At 40.5% G+C, this 14,067-nt stretch overlaps 1 protein-coding gene across 3 annotated transcripts in view; it reads left to right on the top strand.

Moving 5' to 3' along the window:
• The window catches only part of yrk (Yes-related kinase), a 19,591-nt gene extending 6,850 nt beyond the window's left edge, over positions 1-12,741 (top strand). Inside the window, exons 2-13 of one of the 3 annotated variants that reach the window (XM_062528967.1) lie at positions 2,592-2,636; positions 3,004-3,249; positions 3,473-3,575; positions 4,124-4,222; positions 4,659-4,762; positions 5,127-5,276; positions 7,188-7,352; positions 8,591-8,770; positions 9,396-9,472; positions 9,670-9,823; positions 10,567-10,698; positions 11,488-12,741. In XM_062528967.1, the coding sequence (XP_062384951.1) occupies positions 3,006-3,249; positions 3,473-3,575; positions 4,124-4,222; positions 4,659-4,762; positions 5,127-5,276; positions 7,188-7,352; positions 8,591-8,770; positions 9,396-9,472; positions 9,670-9,823; positions 10,567-10,698; positions 11,488-11,696 (1,617 nt within the window). In that variant the 5' untranslated portion in view covers positions 2,592-2,636; positions 3,004-3,005 and the 3' untranslated portion in view covers positions 11,697-12,741. Of the gene's footprint in view, positions 1-2,591; positions 2,637-3,003; positions 3,250-3,472; positions 3,576-4,123; positions 4,223-4,658; positions 4,763-5,126; positions 5,277-7,187; positions 7,353-7,639; positions 7,796-8,590; positions 8,771-9,395; positions 9,473-9,669; positions 9,824-10,566; positions 10,699-11,487 lie in introns of all 3 variants that reach the window. The other 2 variants (XM_062528969.1, XM_062528968.1) reach the window with 2 other exon arrangements.
• The last annotated feature ends 1,326 nt before the right edge of the window (positions 12,742-14,067 follow it).

Genomic DNA, 14,067 nt, shown 5'->3' with positions numbered 1-14,067 from the left:
TCCCCCCCCCCCTCTCTCTCTCTCTCTCTCTCTCTCTCTCTCTCTCTCTCTCTCTCTCTCTCTCTCTCTCTCTCTCTCTCTCTCTCTGTGTCTCCTGTGTGTGTGTGTGTGTGTGGGTGGGGTGAGGGGGTGTTATTTGGTTTGATACAAATGGTGTTTGGGGTCATTTACAGAACTGCAATTATGGATGGCCCAAAATGCAATGTTGTAGACAAAGTTGCAGCTACATAGTATGGAAATCTGTGGGAATGACACTGACGTTTTTGTGGCAGAGACAGGAAGAGACAGAAATAAATAATAATGAGGGCTTGAAGCGAAATATGAAGGTCAAGGTGCTCCGAAAGTGAAACTAAGAGGGAGCTCAGTTGAGCTCTATTGGACTCAGCAAAGATCACAAGGACAGTTATGGCTGATGTTAAGTATAAGAATGCTACATCATTTCCTTTCAAAACAGCTAGACTCATCTGTGTCTGTCTGTATGTGCAGGAAAGAGTCTGTCTGTATTGTCAGAAAGAGGTGGGACATTGTTAAAAGGGTCTCCTGGAACCCAAATGGATAAATCCAGGCCCCATGGCTTCACCATCTGTCACATTAATGATAATTGCTCAGAATGCAGGTTTCAAAATATTGCATCATTGCATCATTCAATAGTCCTGTGTAAACGGAATGGCCATTTCTAAATAAAAATGATTCTGTTAGTCCAAATACAGATTATTCCTATCATAAAGTTGAAAGTTTTAAGTAGGGTTCATACCAAAGATTTGTGACGAGACGAGCCGCGACGTTCTAAAACCTTGCAACTGCGACTAAACATTTTAAATGCTCTGCGATGGTTTGCGATGGCTTGCAACTATGTATTTAATTCACACCGCTCCAATTCGGTGTCGTTGTGTCGGGAATCTTTAGTGTGAATTGGGTTTAACATTACACTGACCAGTTATTATGTTTTGATTTCATGTGTTGATTTCCTGATGACTTCTTAATGTTATGATTTAATAACGTAAGTAAATCTCAATGTATCATAGAATCGAATCATAATACTTGTAGTATGAAAAATATTATGCAGTCTCATACAGAATTGTCATAACTTTGAATCATTGTCTAAAATATTGGTATAATATTACATATGTGTAAAACTGACTGCTGACAATGTGTGTGTGTTCTGCTCTAAAGCTGCCCATGAAACACATGCATAGAATATTCGCACAATGTCCAGATGCTCAGTTGTTCTTGGTGTGTGTCCCTCCCTGTGTTCATGCGTCACCATCCTCAAAACGAAAAGCACACAATACATTTCGATACACGATTCTAATTCATAACATTTTTGTATACACCACACTGTTGAATTAGGACAACCTTGAGTCACCCTAGGGTTACTCCAGGAACCTTGCCCCCTTAGGGGGTTCTTGAAGGAACTTGAAGCAATACAATCAGCAATTTACGTTGCGGAAGACTTACAGAAAATCAAAGAGTTTGCATGTATGGTAGCATCACCACTGTGGCAACTAGCAACCCTAGCATAAATACAATGTGTTGTGCGAACGTGTGACAGCCTAGTGATAGATTGGTGGTCAACATAACTGTAAACTCGTCTTTCACGCTCAGTGTCTTTTGTAGGTTCATCTTTTTGTTTAGTCAGCTCTTTGACACAGAATACGTGATGATATGCAAGATTCACCAGTACACTGTGAAGTCAGGTGTGACACATAATGTACAGTTATTCTAGGTGTTATCATCAGCTGACGGTCCCCCAAAATTGGAAGTTGGCTGTTAGGTTTGTTTATTCAGTGAATTTAGGAACAATGTTGAGCCATAGCCTGTTGTTTCACTAATACCTTCCTCTTCTAGCTGTTAACTTCTGTTTCTTTACTTCATCTCTGCCTTTTTCAGTTTTCCAAAACGTGGGTGATGTGTCCTACACTTTATGAGTGATAGCTGCCTTCTAGTGTTTGTAGGTGGTATGACACAGTTAGTTTCAGCATGGGTGTGAGGAAGATGGTCTCTGCCTTAGCCCCCCACACTCAGTCATAGCAACACCTGACAGTCTGGTGACATTAAAAAGTTATGTTATGTTGTGTTTGCCATTATCACAGTTGGTCATCGTGGAGGTGTGGTGTTGAACCTCTTTGTTCACTTCAATCAGTTTGAGCAGTGAAATGTGTTTGGCTTCACTGAAAATGAGGACTACCCTCAATGAACCAACTCAATGAATGAATGAATGAACGAATGAACATTTGGTGCATCTAAGATGAGCACTAATGAAATTAAATAGGATTCCATGTGTGAGTGTATGTCTGAGAGAGAGAGAGAGAGAAAGAGAGAGAGAGAGAGACAGATACTGTAGAGAGAGATAGAGCCAGGGAGATGGATAGACAGAAAGAGATAGAGTGAGAGTTTTCGTTTAACTGTCAGTCATAAAAATCATTCATTCGTATATATCTCCGTCTCCCTGTCAGTTTTGCTTTGTTCATGGCTAACATTCTTATAAATCCTACACATTTCATTGTCACAGCTTAATATCTCTGTCACAACACCATTTATACAGGCTTGACCCTTATCCACTCTCCTTCTCTCTATCTCTCTCTCTGTAGCTGTGTCTGTCTCAGGAGGTGGAAGGGCAGATGACCACAATAAAGGTTGGAGCCCCATACACAACCTCTCATAACCTTTAGGTTGATGTGATATTCTTCAGGACGACCATAGCTACTGTCATTTCACAACAATTAGCCGTGGCTTATACATTGATTTTGCTAAATTTCTTCAGTTCAGAGGTTAATACACGGGGAGCAGTTAAGAGGCTAATACACAGGAAATTACTGTATTCATACCTTCATTCATGTGAAACCATTGTTGGAGAATATGTAGACTTTGGCATAGGACGTTTAGTAATCATGATGTCTGAATGACCAAGCACACATAGATAAATAGACAGAATCATACAGCTGTTTTACCAGCGTTGATTCTCTGCATTCCCACAGTGACTGTTTTGTGTGTTTTCTGTAGTAATGGGCTGTGCATACTGTAAGCAGAAGAAGACAAAAGACGTGGACACAAACGACCAGTCGGCATGTGACTCAGGCACTGGAGGGTTGGGCTCCAAGTCCCGGTACGGCCCGGAGCCGACCCAGAACCCAGGGGCAGAGCTCATCCCCAACTTCAACAACTTCCCCATGGCCCCTACGCAGCCCTTCAACCCCGGAACCAGCTTCCCCAGCAGCAGATCCCAGCAGGGCGGCACTGCCATCACAGGTGTGTGTTTGTGTGTGTGTGTGTGTGTGTGTGTGTGTGTGTGTGTGTGTGTGCACATGGACCTATACATTCTGCATACTATGTGCGCTGGTCTTGACATCAACAGTGTTCCTTAGTTTTTTGATATGTGTGTGTGTGTGTGTGTGTGTGTGTGTGTGTGTGTGTGTGTGTGTGTGTGTGTGTGTGTGTGCGTGTGTGTGTGTGTGTGTGTGTGTGTGCGCAGGTGGGGGTGTGACGCTCTTCCTAGCTCTCTATGACTATGAAGCCCGAACGGAGGATGATCTCTCATTTCTCAAAGGAGAGAAATTCCATATTATTAACAACACGTGAGTTGCTTTCAACTTTTAAGTTACGTTGTCTCCTGAGCATGACAGTGAGTTGAGTTCAGTGTGCCTATTTATAATATGCATCCCGCCACTACTTCGTGAAGTTGTGAATTTAGATGTTTGCAGCCATCACATCTGATGCATAATTTATCTTGTCTACACATGACAAAACCACCGCAGAATATTTCTAGAACCTTTCTTAGAATCCAGGCTGTTCTTTGGGCCAGGGTGATCCTACCAAGGAATAAAAAAGAGCCTGTGAACATATTTGTATATGAACAGTATCTGTGTACAATCAGTGTCCAGTTTATTACAAAAATGAATACCTTCATCAGCTTTATAAAGAGCTGTGATAGATCACCCTACAAATGTTATAATGTTAAGCTTAGTAGTGTTCAAAAGAAGTAGCTTGCAAAATACTGAATATTGTAATCATTGTGAAGCTAAGATCTAGGGATGATGTGCTTTAGTTTTAGCTCGTTGATTCTAATAAACTGGGAAACACTACATGGTTGGGTTTATATATTGTTGTGTGTTTTTTCCTCCAGCGAAGGTGATTGGTGGGAGGCCCGTTCTCTGGACACAGGGAATTCTGGGTATATTCCAAGCAACTATGTTGCTCCAGTGGATTCGATACAAGCAGAAGAGTAAGAAATACCCACACAGTTGATTGGTTAGCGAGTTGATCACCCATCCAGACTTGTCTGAACGTTGTTAGTTCTAACAAGATTGAATGGGTAAAGTGCTCAACAAGTTCTACATACTGTAGCGTACTTTCATTTTGGGACACTCGTCAGTGGGCATTGAGTGGTACTGAGAGAAATGACTTTGGCACAATAACCATTTCTTTGTGTCATTTACTTCCATTGACTCAACTAGCACATATGGGACATCAGTGTGCCCCAATCTATGACCTTACACATACATTTGAAATCCTTATTTTTCCCAGAATAAAAAATAGTATTTAGCGTTTGTAGTTGGGCCCTTGTGTTTAATATTTACTGTATGACTACGCTTTTCTCATATGGAGCTCTTTTTATTTACTTTTTGCTTGTTGACATTTTTGTGGATGCTTTCTTGTAGATGGTATTTTGGCAAGATGGGTCGAAAAGATGCAGAGCGTCAGTTGCTTAGTGCAAATAACCCAAGAGGAACTTTTCTCATACGAGAGAGTGAGACCACAAAAGGTATAGGACCAATGTCCTCTTTCCTCTACTCTTAAACTTTCGGGATTTTCTGATATATTTTGCCATGCTGGATAGGTATTACTAAAGATTCAAACTACCATTACCCACTTCACTCACTCACACACACACACACACACACACACACACACACACACACACACACACACACACACACACACACACACACACACACACACACACACACACACACACACACACACACACACACACACCAAGGGTAAGCTTCTCCAGACCTCTTTTCCAGCTGCCTCCTCAGGAATTATTAGCGTCCAATGTGTCTGTGTTTTTGAATGTGGGTTGTTCAGGGTTGTTTCTAATCTCTCTCTCTGTCACTGTCTCTCAGGAGCATACTCACTGTCCATCCGTGACTGGGACGATGGGAAGGGAGATCATGTCAAGCACTATAAGATTAGAAAACTGGACAATGGTGGATATTACATCACAACACGTACACAGTTTGACACAGTTCACCAGCTTGTAGAGCATTATAAAGGTGAGACCAACACACACTACACACACTCACACACAACTCACAGACTCACACACTCACACAAAAACACAAACACGCACTCGCACACACAAACACACAAGCAAACTAACACACACACACACACACACACACACACACACACTCACACACTTGATCTTTCTTAAATGGAAGGCAAAATGCAAAGTTTAGCAACAAAGCATAGTTCTCATGCATGAACTATAGCAATCAAATTTCGCGACACAAAACCTGGCGTAATGCAGATTATTATCTCGACGCACAGTTTATTCAAGTTTTGTGCTATGCACTTTTATTTAGCCTAGCACCAAGGGGTGATGTAAGCAACTCCTCTGCAGAATAAATGTCTCCTTAGGTTTTTTATTCAGTGCGTCAAGTTTATAAAAGCGGTGCACAAGCAGAAAACAAGAAGGGAGGCGCTGAAAGTTAAGAATAGTTCATCTTTTGAGGTTGTGGTTTTTTTTCCGACAATGGGTCATTGCTAGCTGCAACATTCAATTATTGTCTCAGGAACGCTGTACAGCAAATGTTGCTGATAGATATTCTGCAAAATGTACAGTAGAATATATACATGAAAGACTATTCTTACTGCAGATATTTTTTATTCAGCTTTTTTGTTTGTTTGGAGCCTTGTTACTATCTATGAATTGGATTAAAATGTATATTCATGTATGCAGAATATGCTGTAAATGTAGCTGAAAAGATGCGCTTTCAACTCTTGCTGCTCTGTATGTGAGTCAAAGGCTGTCAGTGAGAGAAAGTGACCCAGTGATAGAACTGTGATAATTTGACCACACTCAACAGTGACCCAACCAACCGGTCAGAGCAGAGTAATGACATCTGTTTGTCGCACAAATGCTATTTGTTTATCCAGCAAATAACAATATCCACAGACAAGGTAGAGTATGTTCAATGCTTTATGAAAGTATGATGTATTGCAACGTCGAAGCAAGTCAAATTGGTAGTTTCTTATGTCTCATTCCATCGTACCACAGAACTGCCATACCCGATCTGGTAAACTTAGTGTGGTTATAGCCGATAGAGGGCTGCAAAGCGAATGCAGAGGTGCCGTTCACCCTGTTGCGAGTTGATGAACCACTGAAATTATTTTGGGAACATTATTTTAAGGTCCAAAAAATTCTTTGGTGTTGCTTTAAATACTTTAAGTACGACAGTAAGATTTTTTTAAGTGTGAAGTTATGTGAAATTCATGAAGATATGATGACAAATACAAATGACACTATGGATCACTACTATGGCTACATAAGAGATATGAAAGTACCATTATGTTATTTTAACCACTGTGCTGGAACCACTAGGAATAGTAGTACAGTACATCACTGTCATGAAGCATACTGAAATATGTACTGTAAAGAGGTGTAGTACTGTACGTAGGCCTACTCATTTTTGTAATGAAAAACTCATCTATGCACAATTATAGGATGCAACAAAAAAAATGGACTTTTCATGTCATTGTACAAATAGTTTTACTGGTAGTTCCTTGCATGGGTAACACAGTGGTTTTGGTATGAGAGCATTGGTTGTAGTCATGGAAACGTTTTCACACTTTTGTGTCGGTGTGTGGTCTGAAGTGTTGTAGCACATTCTGCATGGGATAGTTGTAAAGCACACTGTATGAAGTGTGTTAAAATTGGACATGATTTTGACAAGAGTATGAAAATTTAATTATGAATAATTCTGTCTGTTATTTCTGTTTGCAACTTTGTATTTCTTTTTTTACATGTGCTCAATAATTGACATGCGTACAAAGTTGTATATTTTGATACAAATCAATACTACTACGTGAAATGCCTTAAGTTTATGTATCTGTTGTTATTGTCTCTCAACCCTCTCACTCGTTCGCTGCCATTGTGTTCCACCAATTCCGACCCCTCTCAGAACGAGCCGCAGGGCTTTGCTGTCGTCTGATGGGCAGCTGTAGGCGGGGCATGCCTAAGCTGGCTGACCTATCAGTGAAGACTAAAGATGTATGGGAGATCCCACGCGAGTCGCTCCAGCTTATGAAGAAGCTGGGGAATGGACAATTTGGAGAAGTGTGGATGGGTAGGAACCAGTCAGACAGAGATGTGTTTTTGCTGGAACCACATTCCCAGAGACACATTCCTGTGGGGGGAGCACTAGTCTGTATGGAGGGAAAGAGACTCCAAACACCTAAAGCCCTCAGTCCTGGATGTCAGTGTTTAGAGAGAAGCTCAAAGTGGTATAGGCAGGCAGACTGAGGGTCTTAAGGAGTTGACGTTTCTGGCCTTCCTCATCACTGCATGTTCTAACATTTCATTCCATTCGTAACCCCTCTCCCATGTCTCCATCCCTTCCCTGGTCTCTCTCAGGTAGTCATGATGGTCTGTGTTATTTCCTCACCACTGCCTGTCCTAACTCCACACCGCAGACTATGGGTTTAGGGCGAGATGCCTGGGAGATCGCCCGGGATACGCTGAAGCTCAATCGCAAATTGGGCGCGGGATGCTTTGGTGATGTTTGGATGGGTGAGAAATTCAGGCCCCCCACCACCTCCACCTGCACTCAGCTGGAGCTCATGCCCAGCATTTATTATTTATTATTTAATTATTTTGCATTTTTTAGCAAAAATAATTATCTACACTAAATATCTCATTATCTAATTATTTAGCTTTTTTTTTGGCAAAAATAATTATCTACAGTAAATATCTCAGACATAGTTTTTTTTCCCCCTCTTATAAATCTACAGATGTGTTAGTTAATGTAATAGTGAGCCTGTTAGGGGATAATAATTCAGAGATATTTCTATTGCTATTTCCAGCATTGTTATCAGCATAATTCTCTCATCATTCCTTGAGGTATTTCCCAGTCTCTGAGGTTTTCGGCACACATTTGCATAATTTTGATTGCTTTTTTTTATTATTTTTTTTTTTTGCATGAGCATGTGAGAAACATTCTTAAAGGTGATGCCCTGTTTGCATGGCATGCATATATTAACTCTAATCTCATATTTCCCATATCTCACTAACATAAGTAATTATGTCACTTACATCATATATAATTCCAATTACTTACTTGCTAGCTATATGATACAAGTGTTTAACATTTTTTCAAACTATTTTTTTTTATTAAAACATCATTTTTCTGTTGTCATATTTGTGTTTATTTATATGTGTGCTTCTCTGTGTGTTTGTGAATCGGTGTGTGCATGCACTCGTGTGTGTGTGTGTGTGTGTGTGTGTGTGTGTGTGTGTGTGTGTGTGTGTGTGTGTGTGTGTGTGTGTGTGTGTGTGTGTGTGTGTGCCACATGCGTCTGTGGTTAGGCATGTGGAATGGCACGACGAAAGTGGCGGTAAAGACGCTGAAGCCGGGCACCATGTCCCCTGAGGCCTTCTTGGATGAGGCTCAGATCATGAAGAGGCTCCGCCACGATAAGCTGGTGCAGCTCTATGCTGTGGTCTCTGAGGAGCCCATCTACATCATCACTGAATTCATGAGTCAAGGTAAACTCACTGTGTATTTGCCTGTATATGACACTCACTCACACATAAATTCGTCACACATACTGTAAATGGGCATGTAAAAGGACACTGTCTGGATCTGCTCCCTGTTCTCTTAATTCAATGATCAGGTACATCCCAAACCGCCCACTGCGGTCTTCTCTTCTGATGAGTGTCTGTTGTGTCGACCAGCCATAGACGCTAGGTCAAACTCAAGACTATTTTCCTCAGTGGTTCCATGTTGGTGGAATGAGTTGCCCAGTGCTCTCCGTTCCTGTGATAGCTTTGGGTCTTTCAAGAGGGGTCTAAAGGCATACATGTATCTGTTCAACATGCTTATTAAGTTTATTAAGTGTTTCTTGTACGTTAGGATTGCGCAGCATTATAGTATTGGTTTATTTCATCAGGCGATTGATTGACTTGACATTATTGTTTATTATTGCATTATCCTTAATGTAATCTTACCAACCGTTATATTGTTAGCTGTCAAATGTATTTATTGTACTGTTGTTATTTGTATGTTGCTTTGGATAAAAGCGCCTACCAAATCCCATAGTTATAACCATGTAAGCAGACATGTACGCATACACTGTTGTGAACTTGTGGTTTATTTGTATGGTACTTTTAGGGAGTTTGCTTGATTTCCTGAAAGATGGAGATGGCCGAAATCTGAAACTTCCTCAGCTGGTAGACATGGCAGCACAGGTATAGCCAGTAACCACCAACACAACACAAATTCTTTCACAAAACAAATCATGAAACAAAGTGCAAAAACAAGTTTGCTCTTTCTATTTCAAACATGTGCTGGAGTTTCAGGGATTTTGAGAATCTGTTTCAAAGACATTGAAATTGACTGGAAGACTAATTTTGAAGTTGTGACTAGTGTGTGTTTGTGTTTTCAGATTGCAGCAGGCATGGCGTATATTGAGAGGATGAACTATATCCATCGAGACTTGCGTGCAGCCAACATCCTGGTTGGAGACAACCTAGTGTGTAAAATTGCAGATTTTGGACTGGCACGACTCATTGAGGACAATGAGTACACAGCCAGACAGGGTGAGAGAGATATTTGGTTCTTGTCTGTAAAAAGATGTTTTATATTTATACAGTACACATGGAAAATGAAGCAACACAAGTACAAGCACAAAGTTAATAACGTTAATGTGTTTATGATTAGGTTAACTGTAAAGTTCAGAAACTCACAATAATGCACTACTGTAACAGAGTGTAGAACACACTTAAAGGTAAACTATGCAACGTTTTTCAGTTAATCAATTCGTTCCATACTGTTGTATATGACTAAATGAGTCATTACCGGTCGAACAGTGTTTTTTTCGGCCGTCCTAGTGGTCTGTAGCGGTAAAACTGCGCTTGCAACTTCAGGAGACCTCGGGCACGCACCCATGCTCTACTCCAGGAAGTGTCATGTAAAGTCTCATGAAAAGTCACGGCAGACTGACCGATTGAGGAGTTTTGCAAATATGTACACGCTAAAGCTGTAGGGGAAGCTCTGCAGCGAAATATGCAAGCATAAACCGAGCGAAAACGAAAAGTGAAAGCGAAACCGGCGATGAAATCGCCAATCCTGCATAGTATACCTTTAATGGCAACTTAAAACTTATATGACCTTTGACCTTAGGTAACTTTGGTAGCCAGTTCTATTAACTCCATTTTGACTACTCCAGTGGTTAGCACTGCAGTTTCAGAGCTTTATTTGGACACCAGATGACACTTAGTCATAAGAGAGTAACTGGTTGTGGTTGTAAGAGCCCAAGTAAGACTATGGCACTGTGACACAGGGGCCAAATTCCCCATCAAGTGGACGGCGCCTGAGGCAGCTCTCTTTGGGAAATTCACCATCAAATCCGACGTCTGGTCGTTTGGCATCTTGCTTACTGAGCTCATCACCAAAGGCCGTGTGCCATACCCAGGTGTGTATGTTTATTCAGAATGCCTTTAATTAGGCCTACAATTGTTTTTAAAATAACACATGACATTAGAGAAATTGATTCTTAAAGGTGACATAGAATGGAAATAATTTTTGTCTTGGTTTTGATGAATTAGGAGAGGTTGTGCCCTCCTTCATATGAAAATTTTGAACTTAAAAATAGGCACTAAAGAATGGGCGAATTAGAACAAAGCCCACTTGTATGTCAAATATCGCAAAGCCATTGAAGTTCAATTGGGCGCCATTTAGTCAAACGGACCATTTCAATACCCAGCCTAAATTAGGTTTTAATTGGTTTTGGAAAATTGCAATTGAGTTTAATTTTTATGAATCAAAGTATATACTATTCTAGCATCAGAGAACAGTATAATACTCAATTCATCCATTCTTTGTCCTCTTTAATTCCATATAAGCATACTACAGTCAGAAGACCGTTCTAATCAATATTGTGCCAGTCTGTTTGGATACTTACAGTATGTTCCATTTGCATACCTGCTTTTGTGTGTGTATCTCTCTCTCTCTCTCTCTCTCTGTGTGTGTCTCTCTCTCTCTGCGTGTCTGTGTATGTGTGTGTGTGTGTGTGTCTCTCCGTCTCTGCGTGTGTGTGTGTGTGTGTGTGTGTGTGTGTGTGTCTCTCCCTCTCTGCGTGTGTGTGTGTGTGTGTGTGTGTGTGTGTGTGTGTGTGTGTGTGTGTGTCTCTCCCTCTCTGCGTGTGTGTGTGTGTGTCTCTCTCTCTCTCTCTGCGTGTGTGTGTGTGTGTGTGTGTGTGTAGGCATGAATAATAGGGAGGTGCTGGAGCAGGTGGACCGTGGCTACAGGATGCCTTCTCCCCCTAACTGTCCCACCTCGCTGCACGAGCTGATGCTGCAGTGCTGGAAGAAGGAGGCGGACGAGAGGCACACCTTCGAATACCTCCAGGGTTTCCTAGAGGACTACTTCACTGCCACCGAGCCCCAGTACCAACCTGGGGAGGACCTGTGACCCACACACGTATACATACAAAGACTCATACAAGCACAGCAAAACACAGACAAAACAGGAACATCGGTCTACTTACACAGAGCATGTTGACATACATTTCTATTCTACTGGATTGTATTCTCATTATGAATGCAAAATATCAACATAAAATATAATACGTAACAGTTAACTTATATAGAATGTATGCTGCCACAGTCCTGGTAGATCTCAACGGTTCTGTGATCTCTTATACAAATAAATTACTCAGTCTTTCCCCCTTTCCTGTCTCCTCCAGTTACACTCCGATAGGTGTACACATATACACTGATTCACTCACAATTGTTTGTGTATTAATTTTTTATTTTTGTGTAACAGTTTCACTCAGCCTGTCCTCTAAGTGTCACTGTATTCTTTCTGTCTTGTGTGATGTCAAGATGCTGCCCGATGTCATTCTTTCAGTGTAGGTATATTGTTTGTGTAATTGTCTGCTTGTGACATTAACATTTGACTGTTTCATTTCATTTTACGTTCATGAGTGACTTTTAACTCTGACTTTTCGACATGTATACTGTAACTTAAGACAGGTCTGTTTTGTTTTGCATGTATGTGTATTGCTGATGTTTGAGCTAGCATGAGTAGGCTCCACAACTGAGAGCATCTTCAATGGTGTGTGACTGATTAGTAGTGTTTGTAAATCATGGTATACAGTCCATAAAGTTATAGGCCTTGTATGTGTTTATGCCTATATGAAAACCATGAATTCCCATGTCTGACCAAAAGAATTGATGTTTGGTTTTATTATACCACTTTGAATTAAAGGCCTTTGCATTGTATAGTGTACCCGTAATGTGTGTATTAGGATTGTGAAAAGTTTTTTTAGTTTTACAGGTTTCATTTAGAAGACCTAAAGGTTCTACCAACAACCCACTTTTTGTATGAATTTTTGTAGAACCTTTCATGCTTCAAAAATGTGGCAAGGTTCTAAGAAGAGCTTAAGATGTCTTTTACTGTCAGAGACTATTATATGCCAATGAAAATAAAGCAACTAGTTGTCAAAGCTATAAAATGTCATTGTTTAGTCTGTATATCATGTCAACAACTTGGCTCATCCTCTTTTGCTTGACTTTGTTGTCTTTAGGCCTATGAAGAGTTCTAGTCCCAGGAATTTATGTTCTTCAGGTTTTTGGCTTAATTATTTTGCTCCCGAGTTTTTACTGTATGTTGCTTAGATTTGTTTTCCCTTACAGTGTCTGTCATTTTGGTTCATTTCTCAGATCCTAATTCATATTCAGTGAAAAATATTCAAAATCCTTTGTTCAATATCCCCATGTTTGTGTCATGTGGGCTTTACAGAACAAAAAATTGTGCCTTTGTCTTGTTTTAGAAAAGGAGAGTGGTTTTACCAGTCTGGCTATCACCATACTAAGCTTAATCTTAAAGAGGCATGATCAGTAGGCATCATTCGACTATGTATGCATAGTCCTTCAACCAATCAGATCAACGATCCGGTGCGTCTTTTGGATAAGCTAGTTTGTGATTGTGCCCAAAGGTTGTGGACAGGAAGCAGGGGAGATAGATGTGCAGGTTTCCAGCCTGAGCTGCAGGGCGATATCCAAATTCGCTGGTAGGTCAGGCAGGGTTCACCCAGCCTAGGGTTTTACTGTCAGAAGCAAAAGACAATCATACTGTATGTATGGGATCTTTTGGGTCAATCTACGTCTTTATCCATAGAATTAAGGGTTTGATAGACAGAGTAGCCATTGCTGTCCTTACTATTTGACTTATCCAATGGGAAGGTTTAGTTCTGAATCAAATCAATTTGCTAGAAAATAACGTTTAGTTATTCGTAAATATGCAATAATCTGGTATGATGATAAAGAGGAAAGATATACAGGAAAAATGCAGATTTGGAAACAAGGACTATACTCTCAGGATCCAACAACAGTATTTTACCTGTCTTGGTTAATCATGAGACAAGACCTTCATTTTGATGCCACTGACATTTTGTATTACAGATAGGGAGAAGCCTGGATAAGCTCATTTACTGATTTAGAGAAGTAGTGCATGGTTGAGTTCAGCTGATGTTTTGTTACTGTCTGTGTTTGAATAATGTAAGTGTTTACCTTTGAGACATAAACTAATCATTCTGAGAGATTATAGGTCCTCATGCCATAGTATTGGATGCATTGTTGGTCATATAGTTAACACTGTGGCATGTCAGTCCAGAGTAGGCTATGCATTGCTTTCACTGGGTGATGTAGGCTATACTATATAGGTGGGTGATGAAATAGTATGTTAACCTGCTTTCTAACCTCTTATTGAGAAAAGGAACCCTGCAAGGATCGAACATTGAGAACAACGTTACAGTAAGATCCCCAAAGGCAAGCCTTAT

This window comes from Sardina pilchardus, chromosome 24, assembly GCF_963854185.1.
Source record: "Sardina pilchardus chromosome 24, fSarPil1.1, whole genome shotgun sequence".
Lineage (NCBI taxonomy): Eukaryota > Metazoa > Chordata > Actinopteri > Clupeiformes > Clupeidae > Sardina > Sardina pilchardus.
The sequence above is the reverse complement of the archived record's forward strand: the minus strand, read 5'-3'. Positions and strand labels throughout refer to the sequence as shown.